Here is an 18,035-nt window from a genome sequence, read left to right as displayed (position 1 = left end):
CACGAAGAAATTTACGGATGAAACAGAAATAGGCTCTGCTGGACATGTACAGACAAACAAATTACAATTTCAGAAATATTGGATGTTTTAGTCAAGAGAAATAGCTTCTCAAACTGAGCAACTCAATAGCGCGTTGGTCCGTCTCTGGCCCTTGGGAAGGCTTTTATTCGGATTGAAATTGATTGACAGAGCTGTTGGATGTTCTCCAGAGGATATCGTGTAGAATTCTGTCCAACCGGCGTATTTGATCGTCAAAATCCCCGAAACTGATTAGAGGACCCTGGAAATAATCCTCCAAATGTTCTCGGGTAAAGATCCGTCAACCTGGCGAGCTAAGGTAGCGTTTGTCAAGCAAGAAGGAAGCAGTTGAAATTCACTGGCCAGGGGTACCCATCACTGAAAAAAATTCTAGTCCATGAGATTCTAGGCCGAAGAAGTGTCTGGAGACTCCCCGGACAGCGGTAGGATACCAAACTGCCAGGAAATCAGGAGTGGTGGTCTGGGGTGCCACTTCTTTTCATAGCAGGACTCCTTTGGTTGTCATCCGCGGCACCCTTACAGCACAGCGGGCTTTCATTTCAGCAAGATAATACCCGCATGCCCATGACGAGAGTTTCAACTGCTTGTCTTTGTGGTTGCCGACACCTAACTTCGCCAACAAGGTCGCCGGATGTCTGCCCCATTGAGGACATTTGGAGCATTATGGGCAGGGCCCTTCAACCATCTCGAGATTTTGACTAATGCTCTACCTGCACAGAATTTCGCACCATATCCCTCAGCAGGATATACAACAACTTTCAATTAGTTCCAAGCCGAATATCTGCTTGCATACTTGCCAGAGGTGGACCAACGCGTTATTGACTTGCTCAATTTGTGAAGCTCTTTTTCGTGAATGAATGACCCAATTTTTCTGAAGTTGTAATCATTTGTTCATCTGTACATGTTCATCACATCTATCGATTTCCGTTCCATTCAGGTAATTTCTTTGTGGTGAGTCGGATTTTTTTTTTCTCAGAGTGTATTACAGCACGACAACCTTCAGCTAACACTGCCGAACTGATGCTCCAGTATATATGCACGTGGGATATGTTAATTAAAATTTCATTCTTGCGAACTGATTTTCGGTATTCTCGACACGGAGAAAGGTATTTCTTCTTGTAAAGATTATCATAGCTGTTGGGGCGTGTCTAAAGTAGCAGCAGCTTTCGAGGTGGATATCGCAACACAGCATCCCCGTCGGATGGGCACGTGCAGCTGATCGACATCTTTTAGACTTCGAGAAAAGTCGAAACATTGGGCATGGGACTATCACACCGACACATCACACAGACATTTGACTGCAGAGTAATGATTAGGGAACCAGTGGTAACGAATTGGGCTCGGGACAATAATATGACAAGAGAAATAGGCATGGACCCTTCCAGAAGGAGTACGTCACGACAAGACCGTAGACCTGTCTGCGGCGCGAGCAGAGGCAGCACGATGGGTGTTACTACGAATAGTCGAAAAGACATTACTGAAAGATAGGATGAAATCTCGAGTTGTCATATAATATTTACTCTAGACGTCCTACAGCAGACAACAGAGACGTGCGTGATGTAGGTACAGAGTCAAAGAGGATTGTACGTACAATTTTGTGGTGTCCAGCGATGAGTATCGCTTCTACGAGGGGGTTCAGTAAGTACCGCAACACTTTTTTTTCTGAAACCAGGTCGATTTTATTCAGAATTCCAATACACCATAGTATTCCCCACTCTCTTGGCTACGAAGCCCTATTTTTCAAAATAATCTCCACCCAATGCCACGGCCTTAGGCCACCTCACTGGGAGGGCCCTTGTGCCCACATGGTGTCACTCTACTGGTCGACGTCGGAGCCAATGCCTTGCAGCATCAATAACCTGCCATCATCCAAGAACCGCTTCCTGCGGAGTGCATCCTTAATTGGGCCAAACAAAAGGTTCAAGTGGTTCAAATGGTTCTGATCACTATGGGACTTAACATCTGAGGATATCAGTCCCCTAGAACGTAGAACTACTTAAACCTAGGCCGGCCGGAGTGGCCGAGCGGTTAAAGGTGCTACAGTCTGGAACCGCACGACCGCTACGGTCGCAGGTTCGAATCCTTTCTCGGGCATGGATGTGTGTGATGTCCTTAGGTTAGTTAGGTTTAAGTAGTTCTAAGTTCTAGGGGACTTATGACCACAGCAGTTGAGTCCCATAGTGCTCAGAGCCATTTGAACTATTTTTTGAACTTAAACCTAACTAACCTAAGGACATCACACACATCCATGCCCGATGCAGTATTCGAACCTGCGACCGTAGCGATCGCGCGATTCCAGACTGAAGTGCCTAGAACAGCTCGGCCACACCGGCCGGCCAAGCACAAGGAAGTCGGAAGCTGCGAGATACGGGATCTATGGTGGATGAGGAAGAACAGTTCAATCAAACTTTGTGAGCTCCTCTCGGGTGGCCAGACTTATGTGAAGTCTTCCGTTGCATTGGAGAAGGAGAAATTCGTTTGCATTTTTGTGGTGACGAACACACTGAAACCGTTTATTCAGTTTCCTAGGGGTAGCACAATTCACTTCATAGTTGATCGTGGCACCATGAAGGAGGACATCAAACAAAATAATCCCTTTAGAGTGCCAGAAGACCATTGCCGTGACTTTACCAGCTGAGGGTACGGCACGAATCTGCCCGGTGGATTAGTGTGGAGGTCCGGTGTGCCAGCCAGCCTGTGGATGGTTTTTAAGGTGGTTTTCCATCTGCCTCGGCGAATGCGGGCTGGTTCCTCTTATTTCGCCTCAGTTACACTATGCCGGCTATTGCTGCCCAAACACTGGCTCCACGTATGCGTACATCATAATTACTCTACCATGAAAACATTTGGGGTTACACTCGTCTGGCATGAGACGTTCCCAGGGGGAGGGGGTCTACTGGGTACCGAACCGCACAATATAATAACCCGGGCTTCGGTGTGGGGCGGGTGGAGTGCTGTGACCTTTGTGGGTTCTTGACACTACGACGGGACGAAGTCTCTCCGTCGTTTCTAGGTCCCCGGTTCAATACAAAATACACACACCTCGAATGGTGGACGAGTGTGTCACCACTACCAACAGAGATGTCGGTTTTTCATTGCCAGGTCTCTGTAGACAATTTGCAAGCGCCTATAAACATCTGCGATGCTCTGATTTCTTGCCAAAAGAAACTCTGTGTCAGCTCTCTGTTTGAAATACACCTCCGTTACAGACGCCACTTTGAAGGTTACTTACTTATAGCGCCGCCATCTACCGGAACTTCGTGGCACTGGAACAGCTGAAGCGGGATTATTCCCCCATGTCCCGCGACAAATTCCACGTTTTTTCAAACGAAATTCGACGAGAAAGAAAGTGTACTGCGTTAATTATTGAACGTCTCTCGTATTTCTGGTGATCAGATTGACGCTAACTTGTCTATAGACAGTCAGTTGGAAGGTCAAAAGAAGCATCGACTTTCGAGATCCATCCCTGTCCTAAGTACTTGGCTAGCGGCTTTTCATGCTACGGTCAGTAGTTTCCGAGAAAATCAGTGTTGAAGCTGTGTGCTTATTTCCTACACCCATAACGCTAAGCACCATTCAGCCACGCGAGCATAGCGCAGCGACTACGGTTCGCGGTTATCACGATGGCCGTACGCCTTCAAATCCTATCCCGTGTACTTTTACTCAATTTCATCGAAGAGAATATCATTAAATGAAGGGCTTATCTCAATAGTGGCACAAGCCCATTTTTGTTCATATTGAGATACAGAGTCCTAAAGTTAAATGAGCGCTGAAAAATCTGCAGTTGAACCTTTCTTTCTGTATGTTTGGCTCATTAATTTCAGAAGCATTATAGACAGAAAAGTGGAGGTAATGGACTTGTACCAGTATTGAAATAAGCCCTTCAAATAGTATACGTCAAGCTAAATTACAATCTGCTAAGTAAAACAGTGGCCAGTAGAAAAATTTATTTGACAACAAACTAAAACACATACATACATAATACATCAACAAAAGAGAACTACAGTTACAATTAATAATACTACGTCCACTCAAGCGCAGCGTCGATAATTCCTAGGCATCTCCGATGCATGTTTGAAACTAAGCTTTCTGCATGTTCACGTGGAAGAGACCTCTAAAAGTGTCGAATTTGCGTTGACCGCTGTTTGAAAGTGAGGGTATCTTGCCCTTGACGTAATGTTGAAAATGAGTTTCCCGAAAAGAGGTTAATACTCATTTTTTCACACTTTTGGAGCCTCTTTACCGATTGAGCCACGGTCTTCAAAACCATCCACGTTTTTAACCAATTTACAGCGTGTTACCCGCTTTTGTACAAATGATTTTATTTCCTCATATTTAGATTCCGCGGTATGACTCACTTTCGGACCCTTGGGGTGGCTGCAGAGTAACACAGTCTGAAAACGCGACGAGTAAACTGCACTCATGGTTGTTCTTGTGTATCTCAGTCAAGAACTGAAAGTAAACTAACGCTTTATGGACATTGCATTATGGACAACGTTTCCTCGATTGGGCTGTGAAAGAAGTAAGGCGATATCTTTTGGTAAATGGTGTAATGCTGACCAAGCTCTTGCTAAACAGAATATATTCAAGAAACAGTCATTTTAGACGTAGTAATTTCCTTAATCATTCCATAATTACAGCAAACTTTCTTCAAATGTGTGTAGGGTTTGTGGTCCCCAGTTAAAATCCCACGTATACAGGCAACCTTTGCTTCCTGCGTTTCCTAGACGTGACCTTGCCTCTTGACGTCCTTTCTCCCTCGAGGACCTGACGGAGTTTCCAGGCTGTGTTAACCGCCAGATGGCGTTTGTTGCCAGCATCTGTTGTTCGCAACGCGTCTTCAATGCAGTGTGTGCCAAAAGAACACAGAGAAGTGGAAGAAGCAAGCTTTTCTACAGAAAAACAGATTAAAAAAGATCTATCAGAAGTGGAGAAGTGTGATAAGCAATCGAAGGGTGAACTCACTAAAGCCTGACATATACTATTGAATGACATTTTGTAACATGAAATTGAAAAGAAAAATACTTGGGGAGAATTTGAATTTGTACCGCCAACGTGGCAGCCAGAAACCTTAGCCGCTGCGATACGTTCGCTTGGTCGAAATACACTGAAGAGAAATCGCAATACAAAAAAACCATTCATTTACTTTCGGGAATACATTTGTCTAGGTAACATATTTAAGTGATTAACAGTTCAAGATCACAGGTTAATTTAAGCGTGAGATAAACAATTGCAAACGTGAAATCCTGGTACATTAATAACCCGTGCAGCCGACAGAATGTTGAATGCAAGCATTCAGATGTGTGTACTTTGTATTGTGCAGGTGCCGGATGTTTATTTGTGGGACGCAGTTCCATGCCTGTTGCACTTGATCGGTCAATACAGGGATGGTTTATGCTGGTTGTGGATTACGCTGGAACTGTCATCCGATGACGTTCCATACACGCTCTCAATTGGAGGCGGATCTAGTGAACGAGGAGGCCGAGCCAACACGCCGACACTCTGTACAGCTCGCTCTGTTACAACAGCGGAGTATGGGCGAGCGTTATCCTGTTGGAAAACATCTCTTATAATGCTGTCCATGGATGACAGCACAACAGGTCGAATCACCAGACTGAAGGACAAATTTGCACTCAGGGTGCGTCGGATAGTCACGAGGGTGCTCCTGCTGTCATACGAAGTCGCTTCCTAGTCTGTAACTCCACGCATAGGTCCAGTGTGTCTAGCTTCGTTTTAACCAAAACACGGCCATCGCTGGCACAGAGGCAAAACCAGCTTTCATCAGAAAACACAACAGACCTCCACCCTGACCTCCAATAAGCTCTCGCTTGACACAACTGAAGTCATAAATGGCGGTCGTTTGGGGTCAGTGGAATGCACGATACAGGGCGTCTGATTCAGAGCTGTCCTTGAAGTAACCGATTTGTAGCAATTCGTTGTCTCACTGTAGTGGCAGCTGCTTCTCAGATTGCTGCTGCAGATGCAGTACGATGCGCCAGAGCCATAAGCCAAACACGATGGACTTTCCTCTTGGTAGTGCCACGTGGCCGTCCAGAGCCAGGTCTTCTTGCGACCGTACAATCTCGTGGCTACCGCTGCCGGCAGTCACGTACAGTGGATACATTCTTGCCAAGTCCTTCTGCAATATCACAGAGGGAACATCCAGCTTCGCATAGTCCTATCACACGGCGTCGTTGAAACTGAGGTGTTGATAATGGCGTCTTTGTCGCCTTAAATACATTCTTGACTAACACCAGCTCACCATGTCGAACCTCAAAGTGCTAACCCTCATGACCGTTAGAGTGTATATTTAAAGAAAACCTCATTTGCATCCTGACAGTGGCGCTACTATCGCCAGTCTTATGTGACTGCCGCGAAGTTTGAATAGACATCATTTTCCAGAAGCAGAAACACGTCTACCAACCTCCTTTATGTCGCACAACTCCTCTTGGTGTTGCGATTTTATTTTCCGTCAGTGTGTGATTAACGTTACAGATATAGGTTACGCGCACATCGATTTTTTTTTATTTTTATTTTTTATTTTATTTTATTTTATTTTATTTATTTTTTTTTTTTTTTTTTGAAAACTAAGGACCGTCGCATGAAAAGCCACTGACAAGGTACTCAGAACAGGTTCCTCTACAACCCTAGACTCACCAACACCCACCATTCGTTGCTATGTGGCAGAAACGGAGAATCGTACTGGCATATACTTTATGACCCTGCACCAAAAATAAAATTCCAGCAAGAAATGGCAAGATACCACACTGAAATTCACACCACAATCGCCTTCAGGAATGTACGAGTTCTTGACTGACCTGTCTGGTTCCGACTTGTCACCCATAGAGGACATCGGAAATGCGATGGGAAAACTCATACCTTTATACCAGACTCGGAGCAGGAGCGTGTGTTTCAGACATCGCTTAAATTCCTCAAGATGACATATGAATGCTGTTTGGTTCTATGCCATTATGAATACAAGAGTATATTCATATCCGTTGGGTTCACAACTCATACTGATGTTTATAACAGACGTAAGTTCTGAAATGAATGAAATTTCAACCATTTAATACCAAGTATGTGGTGAATATTTCTACAAAATTTAATAAATATCGGATTTATACTTCTAGGTGTGACACTTTCCGTTTCTGCCAGTGTGTTTTCTGCAGCTGATGGCCTACAGATCATAGCCTAGTGAAAATCACATTTCATGAAATCAGCTGCTGTTAAAAACATTTACAATTGCGACCAGTTAAGATTATCACAAATAACCACTGAAGACCTCCTGCCCTTGGTGACAATTTGTGATAATCGAAACATGAATCGAAACGTGAGAATTTCCGTAGCAGCTGATGGTGATACAATATGAGTTTCGACTGGCAGAAAATGGATATTCCAGGCGGTTTGTGGCGCACGTACTTAGAAACTGCAGGGTCCAGTGGTTCAGCGCTAAAGTACCAGCCTGTAAATTCAAAGGAGGGATTTGGTCCTGGGTCAGGCCTACTGTATCATCTATAACTTACCGCTTCATTACCTACGGCAATGAATCGTTAATGTGAAAAATGCCAAGTTGCTATTGTTCGGCGTTCACGATTAACTGAAGGTCGCCTATAGTTGGGGGCAGGCCTGGGCATGCCATGTGCAGTAGGACCATGTCAAGTAAAGCAAACCGATGTTCAAACCAACCTTCGGATTGAGGACAGCTTTACTATTTTGTATTTCACAACGGACAACAACCTGGCGAATCGGCCCTGGCGGTACTAACTTGATGATTAACATTCAGTCGTCTCTGACGTGTTCGCAGTAGTGTTTTCCACTGTTTATAGTCATGATTGGTTTCAAAGGTGAACCAATACTCATTAAGGAAGTTTGTGACATGCATTTAAAGTGTGGAGCGGCAGAATGCAGAACGAATGTACAGAGAGAAGCGGTCATGGTACAGATGTCGGTTCCACTACTGTGTATCGATCCGTACCCTTACCCATCTCTGCTGGACCCAAGATCAACAAGTGACGTGGGCTACCCCATTAGCTGAGGAACAGGATGAGCTTTTGGAGCATGCAGAAAGGCTCATAGCAAATGAGTCTGGGAAATCGGATCGTCGAATGAACAAGTCTGAATGGGGACGCGAAGAATTTATTCAATGATTGGTATTGTCGCATAAGAATTAGCGTAGTTTTCTTTATGGCAACCGAACAGAATGAGAAAGAGCAATACCTAACCAAAGTGAAAATGTGAATAGTGTGCATGTGCATGTACTTTGAATGGACTTTAGATAGACGTAGAGTTCTTTTCATGAACTCAAAAGAGTTAATCATAAAATGTTTTATTTCAAGATCTCTTTTCGTCATATTATATTAACTGAGTCATTTTTAAGACAGTTCTTGCAGTCTATCCCCGATTTTATTCAATCTGTATATTGAGAAAGCAGTAAAAGAAACAAACCAAAAATTTGGAGTAGGAATTAAAATCCAAGGAGAAGAATAAAAACCTTGAGGTTTGCCGATGACATAGTATTTTTTTTAGAGATAGTAAACGACTGGAAAGAGCTGTTGAGCGGAATGGACATTGTCTTGAAAGGAGGATGTAAGATGAACATCAACAAAAGCAAAACGAGGATAATGGAATACAGTCGAACTAAATCAGGTGGCGCTGAGGGAATTAGATTAGGAAATGACACACTTAAAGTAGTAAAGGAGTTTTGCTATTTGGGGAGCAAAATAACTGATGATGGTAGAAGTAGAGAGGATATAAAATGTAGACTGGCAATGGCAAGGAAAGCGTTTCTGAAGAAGAGAAATTTGTTAACATCGAGTATAGATTTAAGTGGTAGGAAGTCGTTTCTGAAAGTTTGTATGGAGTGTAGCCATGTATGGAAGTGAAACATGGACAATAAATAGTTTAGACAAGAAGAGAATAGAAGTTTTCGAAATGTGGTGCTACAGAAGAATGTCGAAGATTAGGTGGGTAGATCACGTAACTAATGAGGAGGTATTGAACAGGATTGGGGAGAAGAGAAGTTTGTGGCACAACTTGACTAGAAGAAATGAGACACTTAAAGTAGGAGATGAGTTCAGCTATTTTGGCAGCACAATAACTGATGATGGTCGAAGTAGAGAGGATATAAAATGTAGACTGGCGATGACAAAGAAAGCGTTTCTGAAGCAGAGTGTAGATTTCAGTGTCAGGAAGTCTATCTTGAAAGTATTTGTAAGGAATGTAGCCATGGATGGAAGTGAAACATGGACGATGCAGACTTTAGACAAGAAGAGAATACAAACTTTTGAAAATGAGGAGGTACTGAATAGAATTGGAGAGAAGAGGAATTTGTGGCACAACTTGACTGGAAGAAGGGGTCGGTTGGTGGCACACGTTCTGAGGCATCAAGGGATCACGAATTTAGTATTTGAGGGATGTATGGAGAGTAAAAATCGTAGAGGGTCACCAAGAGATGAATGCGCTAAGCAGATTCAAAAGGGTGTAGGTTGCAGTAGTTATTCGGAGATGAAGAGGCTTCCACAGTATAGAGTAGCATGGAGAGCTGCATCAAACCAGTCCTTGGACTGAAGACCACAACGACAACAACATCTCTACTGTCGCACAGGAGTGTGGTTATAAAAGTTTTTACAGCGATGTGTATAACTCGGCAGTAGGTTGTCCCGAAATTCAGTAAACAAATAGTCCTGTGCAGAAACATGTGGCAGCAAACAAGTCAAACGCGTTAATGAGTCAAATAGGTTATAAAAGTATCAAATGACCGGATAATTTACGAAGTTTCGCAACTGGTGTCAATGTAACTGAGATAAAAACGTCGTGTAAACAGACTTACGAGAAACTAGTTCACACAAATCACAGAGTCCTGGTCAAGGTTTTCGAAGAAGATTTGTTTACACAGTGGAATTTTAGGAGATGGAATTGGACTGTATGGAAGAAGATTCTTCGGTTAAGTACCCGTCAACGTGTACATGAAATGCTCACTTTTAAGACAACAGAGTGAACAACATTGGCAGAGAAGCAATTACTAACCTATCATAAACAATTTGTGCAAGTAATGGGGGAAATGATTCTGACTGCAGAGGACAGTTCTCTCAAAGGATTATGAAATAATGTACACAATGAGACCAGTGATTGTCACTTTGAACAGTTTCTATGACCTTTCATGATTCCCGTCATGTGCAAATTGTTTACGAATAAAAAAATGATGTTCATTCAGACTTCGGTAATTTATTTCGAAGCACTCCGGAGTGACACATAAGAATAAATAGTAACACAATTGTATTTTATGTTCATTTTCATACAAAGCATCCCGAGGAGATAAACAGTGCTGATGTATGGTGCATTGTAGTAGCACTTGGAAAGACTATTCTGTAGGGCTGTGTTTGACCACGACTCGAAATGTTCGAACAGTTTACGACACAGATAGGGAAATCTCAGGACCTGTTCGATTTTTCGATTGGCCCATGATACAGTGACTATTGTTGGTACTATATCCAAGCCCCGTGTTAAAGTTTTTAATGCACAGTGCATTGTAACAATCAAAATAGCTCTGGAACACTGACTAAAATACCTTATAGGGTGCAGGTCATATGTTAAAACGGAAACTAAGAAATAAATAAGACACTTTCGCTCGTCCCACGATCTAGTGACGTGTGATAGTGCTATCTCCAAGACTGATCTTGTCTTAATTTATTCTCGCAATGCCAGTTACAATCAATTTGCTAAAGTGTATCTGGTAACGGTTTTAACCATTACTACAATATGTAGACAGTTACTGAAACGCTATTTAGCAGCCCACTTTGTAAATCAGGTTCAGTAAAATAATTTTTTTGGGACAAAACATCTTCGATTTTGCCTGCTACCCTTACTTAAAAATCAGCATAAATGTTTACATATCTATACATACCGACATTGTACGAGATCCCTTATTGCGAATTTGTTCAAATACAACAGTAGCTTGTACAGTGATTCCATTCGATGCTATTTCCTTCCAAGTTGCACGACACTGTCAGATTTTAAGCAGAGCCGTAGCTTTTTGTTGTGGCTAATTCGTAGTTTCTTGCTTATACCTTGCATTCGCGCAGCGTGAGTCAGATGTCATGTGATTGTTCGAACAGGCTCTATTCTGTATCGAACGCTACGGCGCATCGGGAATACTTGATCCAGTTCGCACGCGAGTTTCGTTTGCTCAGCCCTAGTATTCAATATCTAGTGACGCCAGATGTCGGGTATTGTGACTAGACAGACAAAAGCAGCAGAAATTAAAAATTATATAGAGAATTAGAGACAAAGATTATAAAAATTATAACTCATTGTGCTCTTTGGCAAAAGTAAACTGTAAGATGTAAAAAATTTGCGGAGAAAGCAGTATTTAAGAGCCGAAAGAGCAGATACCATTGATGACCGTGCAGCTTCTCTAGAATGAAATGATAATTAAATCGAAACCCTTAGCTGCTGAGAGGTGTTGTTGATATACGTCAATGGGGACAGCTGAAAATGTATGCTCCGACCGGGACTCGAACCCGGGATCTCCTGCTTACATGGCAGACACTCTATCCATCTGCGCCACCGAGGACACAGAGGATAGCGCCACTGCAGGGACTTATCCCTTGCGCGCGTCCAGTGAGACCCACATTCCCAACTGTCCACAACATACATTCGTAGTGTTCCTAATAGATTTTTGCCGATTCACTCACTACTCGAGTCAGACTAAGCTGACGAGTCCCTTAAGAGTTACTATAGTTAACTATAGTTAAAGGCTACTTGACCTCTTCTGTACGAAAGCGCGCAGTTTGGCCGAACTCTTACGGGACTCGTCAGCTTAGTCTGGCGCGAGTAATGAGTGAATGGGCAAAAATCTATTACGAACAATACGAGTGTAGGTTGTGGATAGTTGGGAATGTGGGGCTCACGGGAAGCGTGCAAGGGATGGGTCCCTGCAGTCGCCTCTTCTCTTTGCCGTCGGTGGCTCAGATGGAGTCAGAGGGTTAGCTGCCCTCTGTAATAAAAAAAATTGAGTTAATGGATCAACGACGAACTTAAACGGCTGTCTTATGACGTCCGCCCCGAGCAGATGCAAAGAACAAAAACGAACAAAATGAGATAAAAAAAAGATGGATAGAGCGTCCGCCATGTAAGAAGGAGATCCCGGGTTCGAGTCCCGCTCGGGGCACACATTTTCAGCTGTCCCCATTGATGTACACCTGCCGGCAGCAAAGGGTTTCGATTTAATTATCATTTCTTCTTCTTTTTTTCAGAAGCATGTTGGTCAGGCGAGACCATAATTTCTACATTATTTACATCCTTTAACGTCAATGAATGGTTTCAGATGGGTGTCACATACCGGAAGTAGCTTGTGGACTCTCTTTCTCCCCGAACTGAGGCCATTATCATGGCTGGAGGCGATGTTATGCGGTCTTAGCGTGGTGTCTCGTGAGGATGGCTAATTTTTTGCTCGGTATACTCATTTGCATTCTGTATATGCTACGCATTACAAGACATGCACCGTTTGAATGTGACTTGAGGAACCACGTCCCACGAATACTCACCAGCAGGTTGCGCTCTGCCATGTTCCAAGCCCTGGGCCGCAGCATCAGCACGGGGCACTCGGTGATGGGAGGTGCGCCCTCCAGCGTACCGTGCACGGCGCGGTACACCGCCAAGAGGCCGGCCAGCTGGTTGCCCCACGTGGGACAGTGCCCGTCGTCGAAGTCCACCTGCGGACACACTCCCTCCGTCAGTATACACACTTGTCACGCCAGCAACGGTAACTACCGTACATACTATGGAATCTCTTGTCTTATCTGCTATTCACAGTACCAAGGGTAGTCGTAACGTCTTCATTATCACCTTGAATGAAATATACTGAAGCGCCAAAGAAACTGGTATAGGCATGCGTATTCAAATACAGAGATATGTAAACAGGCAGAATACGGCGCTGCTATCGGCAACGCCTATACAAGTCAAGTGTCTGGCGCAGTTGTTAGATCGGTTACTGCTGCTACAATGGCAGGTTATCAAGATTTAAGTGGGTTTGAACGTGGTGTTATAGTCAACGCACGAGCGATGGGACACAGCATCTCCGAGATAGCGACGAATTGGGGACTTTCCCGTACGACCATTTCACGAGTGTACCGTGAATGTCAGGAATCCGGTAGAACATCAAATCTCCGACATAGCTGCGGCCGGAAAAAGATCGATCAAGAACGGGATCAACCACGACTGAAGGGAATCATTCAACGTGAGAGAAGTACAATCCTTCCGTAAATTGCTGCAGATTTCATTGCTGGCCATCAACAACTGTCAGATTGCGAACCATTCAACGAAATATCATCGATATGAGCTTTTAGAGACGAAGACCACTCGTGTATCCTTGATGACTGCTTGACACAACGCTTTACGCCTCGCCTGGTCCCGTCAACACTGACATTGGACTGTTGATGACTCGAAACATGTTGCCTGGTCGGAAGAGTCTCGTTTCAAATTGTATCGAGTCATTATCATGGCTGGAGGCGATGTTATGCGGTCTTAGCGTGGTGTCTCCTGAGGATGGCTAATTTTTTGCTCGGTATATTCATTTGCATTCTGTATATGCTACGCATTACAAGACATGCACCGTTTGAATGTGACTTGAGGAACCACGTCCCACGAATACTCACCAGCAGGTTGCGCTCTGACATGTTCCAAGCCCTGGGCCGCAGTGCCGTGTAAGGATATGGAGACAACCTCATGAATCCGTGGACCTTGCATGTCAGAAGAGGACTGCTCAAGCTGGTGGAGGCTCTGTAATGATGCGGGGCGTGTGCAGTTGGAGTGATACGGGATCTCTGATACGTGCACGTGACACGTACTTAAGCATCCTGTCTGATCACATGCATCCACTCACGTCCATTGTGCATTCCGACGGACTTGGGCAACTCCAGGAGGACAATACGACACCACACACGTCCAGAATTTCTACACAACACCTCCAGGAACACTCTCCTCAGTTTAAACACATCTGCCGGCCATCAAACTCCCCAGACATGGACATTAATGAGCATCTGTGGGATGCCTTGCATGTGCTGTTCAGAAGAGATCTCCACCCGCTCGTACTCTTACGGATTTGTGGACAGCCCTGCAGGATTCGTGGTGTCAGTTCCCTCCAGCACTACCTCAGACATTAGTCGACTTCATGCCACGTCGTGTTGCGCCACTTCTGCGTGCTCACGGGAGCCCTACACGATGTTAGGCAGGTGTACCAGTTTCCTTGGCTCTTCACTGTAGTTATGTAGTTAATTTTTGTTTGTTCTGATGCACCTTCCCGCAGTCCTAATATGATCCGTGGCGCCTCGTTTCACTTTCCCACTTTCGATAGCTTCTAGCTGGCGTCTTACCAGGTGGCGCATATTGCTCCCTTGTGTGGTTATCGCTGCTTCATCATCCAAGATGGTGTTGAGTGTTTTTTTCTTTCTTGGGATTTTCATGGTGTGGTGCTAACACACTATGGTCGTGAAGGTCAAACCAGCACAGGAGCGTACTAAAAAAATCAGCTGACGAGATCACAGCTGGCTGTCAAGACGACGAGTTGCGGGAAGCTATCCAGGGGAATTTGTTTACTCCACGACAGCGCCCAAATTCAATCTGCACAAGTCACAACTATACAGGCTCTTTGTTTCGACCATCAAATTATTCCACGTCCCGCGTAATTCTCCCGAGAAGGCATCCAGTGACTTGCTCCTCTCTCTCGGCCTGATAAAGAAACCACTGCGAGGCATGCATTTCCAGAATGACGACGAGCCAAAACGTAGATTTCTACAACCCAAGGTCTCCACCAAGCCATCTAGCGCCTATAAACACAGAGGGAATATGTAGAGAAGGACTGATACCATCCAGAGCTTCTTGTTCGTAGCTTGATTTTCACAGGGTGGAAATTAAAATTTTATGACGAAGCTTTGCGGTGTGCAGTAACACATACTGAGCAGCCAGCTCAAACGTGCTACATTATTTCTCACTTATTAACAGTTTTTGGCTATTATGCTAGTATTTCTGGGATTTACCCTACTCGACCGCCATTGGCCGTTTTCGGTTGGTGTTGTCCACTGTCTTCAGGCCCCCAGCAACACAGGCAAAAAATGAAGGCTGTGAAAGGCGATGTAGGCCTCAGAACACCTGGAATATTCAAAATACCGTGTGGGTGTGCGCAGTTTTATGTCGGCGCGACTGGTCGCACTATTGAACAGCGCTGCAGAGAATATGAAAAGCATTTCCGCCTACACTATACCAAAAAGTCAGCTGTAGCGAAACATGCAATGGAAAACGGACACCGAATTCCATTCGACGAGACTTCTGCTAGTAAACGGAACAAACAGTTCCGGGATAGCGTAATAAACGAAGGAATAGAGATCAAAATATCGAAGAGAAACCTCAGTAAGGATTGTGGATTGTAGCTTAGCACGACCGGGGATTCTGTGATCGGGCGTCACGGTCGCGCGGCCAATACATTGCCATACATGGTGAGGGACTGAGCATCGCTGACGTCACTGGCGACGCCGCGGCTACATAAGTATGGCAGCTGTATCCACACGACAATCAATCACTTCACGATTGCAGAACGGAACTCTGCCGAGAGATAGTAGGCTGTTAAGCATTTGTCGAGGCTTGAAAGCCGAGTGTATTTGATTTATGGATATCGCCATGAGAGAACGCATTCGTACTGCGAGTAATCGCCTCCAAACTGGTCGACGTGGGAAAAGAAATTCCCGCTTCGATCCAGGGACACATCCATATATCTCTATACTGTTTTTCAATCTCATCGGCTAACCTCGAAATTTTTATTTCTTCTTCCTCAACTTTAATTCCCTTTACAAATTTCTCCTTCGTTTCTACTTGCTCAATGGACAGATTGCATATGATCGGGGTTAGGCTAAAACCCCGACTTCCCTTTCTACTACTGCTTCCCTTTCATGTCCCTCGACCCTTACCTGTAGAACAGCGTCTGGTTTCCATACTAGCTATACATAATCTTACGCAACCGTTAATTGTGCCTGTTGCTTTCAGAATTCCAAGGAGTGTGTTCCAGTCAACATTATCAAAAGAGTTCTCTAAATCTACAAAAGCCATGAATGTACACTGAGGTGGAAAAAGTCATGGAATGCTTCCTTTTCCCAAGCATAGTGCAGCAACTCGGCATAGCATGGACTCAACAAGTCGTTGGAATCCACTGCAAAAAAAAAAAAAAAAAAAAAAAAAAAAGTGCGCCATGCAGCCTCTATAGCCAAATCAGTCAATGATAGGTTCAGTGGACCAGAGGACACAGCCCAGGCAATTATGGAGCCACCAGCAGCTTGCACACTGCCTTGTTGACAACTTCTGTCCATGACTTCGTGGGTTCTGCACCACACTCGAACGGTATCACTGGCTCTTCCCAACTGAAATCGGGACTCATCTGACCAGGCCAAGGTTTTCCAGTCCTCTAGGGCCCAATCGACATTGTCACAAGTCCTCGCGTCGGTCGTCTGCTGTCACATCCCATTAACGCCACATTTCGTCGCACTGTCCTAGCAGATACGTTCGTCGTACGTTCCACAATGATTTCTGCGGCTATTTCACACAGTGTTGCTTGTTAGTTAGCACTGAGAACTCTACCGAAACGTCGCTGCAACTCGGCCGTTAAGTGATTTTCGTCGGCCACTGCGTTGTCCGTGGTGACAGGTAACGCCTGAAATTTGTTATTCTCGGCACACTCTAGACACTGGACCTCGGAACATTGAATTCCCAAAATATTTCCGGAATGGTATGGCCCATGCGTCAGCTCCAACGACTATTCCGTGTTCAAAGTGTTAATGTCCGCAGTGCGACCATAACCACGTCGGAAACCTTTTCACAAGGATCATCTGAGTGAGAATGACATCTCCGCCAATGCACTGCCCTTTTATACCTTGCGTACGCTATACTATCGCCATCTGTATATCTGTATATCACTATTCCATAACTTGTCACGTCAGCGTAGGTCTGCCTTTCTGATAGTACATTACAACACCAATAGTGGTAGGTTTGCAGTAAACAATACATTGCGTGAGTGGCAGTATTATCAACCTGGATGCCCTGTACGTCGGCTTTCAGAGCGGCCCTGAAGTGGTCGATGTCTGCAGGGCTGACATCGCCCAGGTCGACGTGACGGTTGGTCAGCCTGCTGGGCACCGGCGCTACCCTCCAGTCGCCGGACGCGGCGCTGTTGTCCCCGTGGCGGAATGCTGGGAGCCGCCGGCCGTCGGCGAACTCGCACTTACTCTGCGCCCGCCGCCGGTAGAGCTGCAACACGAATATACATGTGCCCTTTAATACACGTTAATTATCTCTACCAAAAACTAACGCTTTGTTTAAATGTAGGATAAAGTTGCGCCAAACAGAAACCTTAAGCGGATTTTTTAAAATAACTGTAATAAAATCAAATCTCAAATTTTTATTTTATACCTCTGACAAGCTTATACCTTAAGTCGAAACAGTATAATTTTAATTGTTTTTTAAATTTTGTTTTTAGCCCAGGAATACTGAAATAAATACACTCCTGGAAATTGAAATAAGAACACCGTGAATTCATTGTCCCAGGAAGGGGAAACTTTATTGACACATTCCTGGGGTCAGATACATCACATGATCACACTGATAAAACCACAGGCACATAGACACAGGCAACAGAGCATGCACAATGTCGGCACTAGTACAGTGTATATCCACCTTTCGCAGCAATGCAGGCTGCTATTCTCCCATGGAGACGATCGTAGAGATGCTGGATGTAGTCCTGTGGAACGGCTTGCCATGCCATTTCCACCTGGCGCCTCAGTTGGACCAGCGTTCGTGCTGGACGTGCAGACCGCGTGAGACGACGCTTCATCCAGTCCCAAACATGCTCAATGGGGGACAGATCCGGAGATCTTGCTGGCCAGGGTGGTTGACTTACACCTTCTAGAGCACGTTGGGTGGCACGGGATACATGCGGACGTGCATTGTCCTGTTGG

General features: G+C 44.8%; 1 protein-coding gene across 2 annotated transcripts in view; it reads right to left on the bottom strand.

The window, feature by feature from the left end:
* The window catches only part of LOC126198945 (malate synthase-like), a 124,106-nt gene that overhangs the window by 53,145 nt on the left and 52,926 nt on the right, over window positions 1-18,035 (bottom strand). For both annotated transcript variants that reach the window (XM_049935588.1, XM_049935589.1), the window contains exons 3-4: window positions 17,113-17,328; window positions 12,585-12,752 (exon numbers count right to left, since the gene is read on the bottom strand). In XM_049935588.1, coding sequence (XP_049791545.1) covers window positions 12,585-12,752; window positions 17,113-17,328 — 384 coding nt within the window. The remainder of the gene's footprint in view (window positions 1-12,584; window positions 12,753-17,112; window positions 17,329-18,035) is intronic.

This window comes from Schistocerca nitens, chromosome 8, assembly GCF_023898315.1.
Source record: "Schistocerca nitens isolate TAMUIC-IGC-003100 chromosome 8, iqSchNite1.1, whole genome shotgun sequence".
Taxonomy (NCBI): Eukaryota; Metazoa; Arthropoda; class Insecta; order Orthoptera; family Acrididae; genus Schistocerca; species Schistocerca nitens.
Note: the sequence above shows the minus strand (reverse complement) of the source record. Positions and strands in the feature narration are given on the sequence as shown.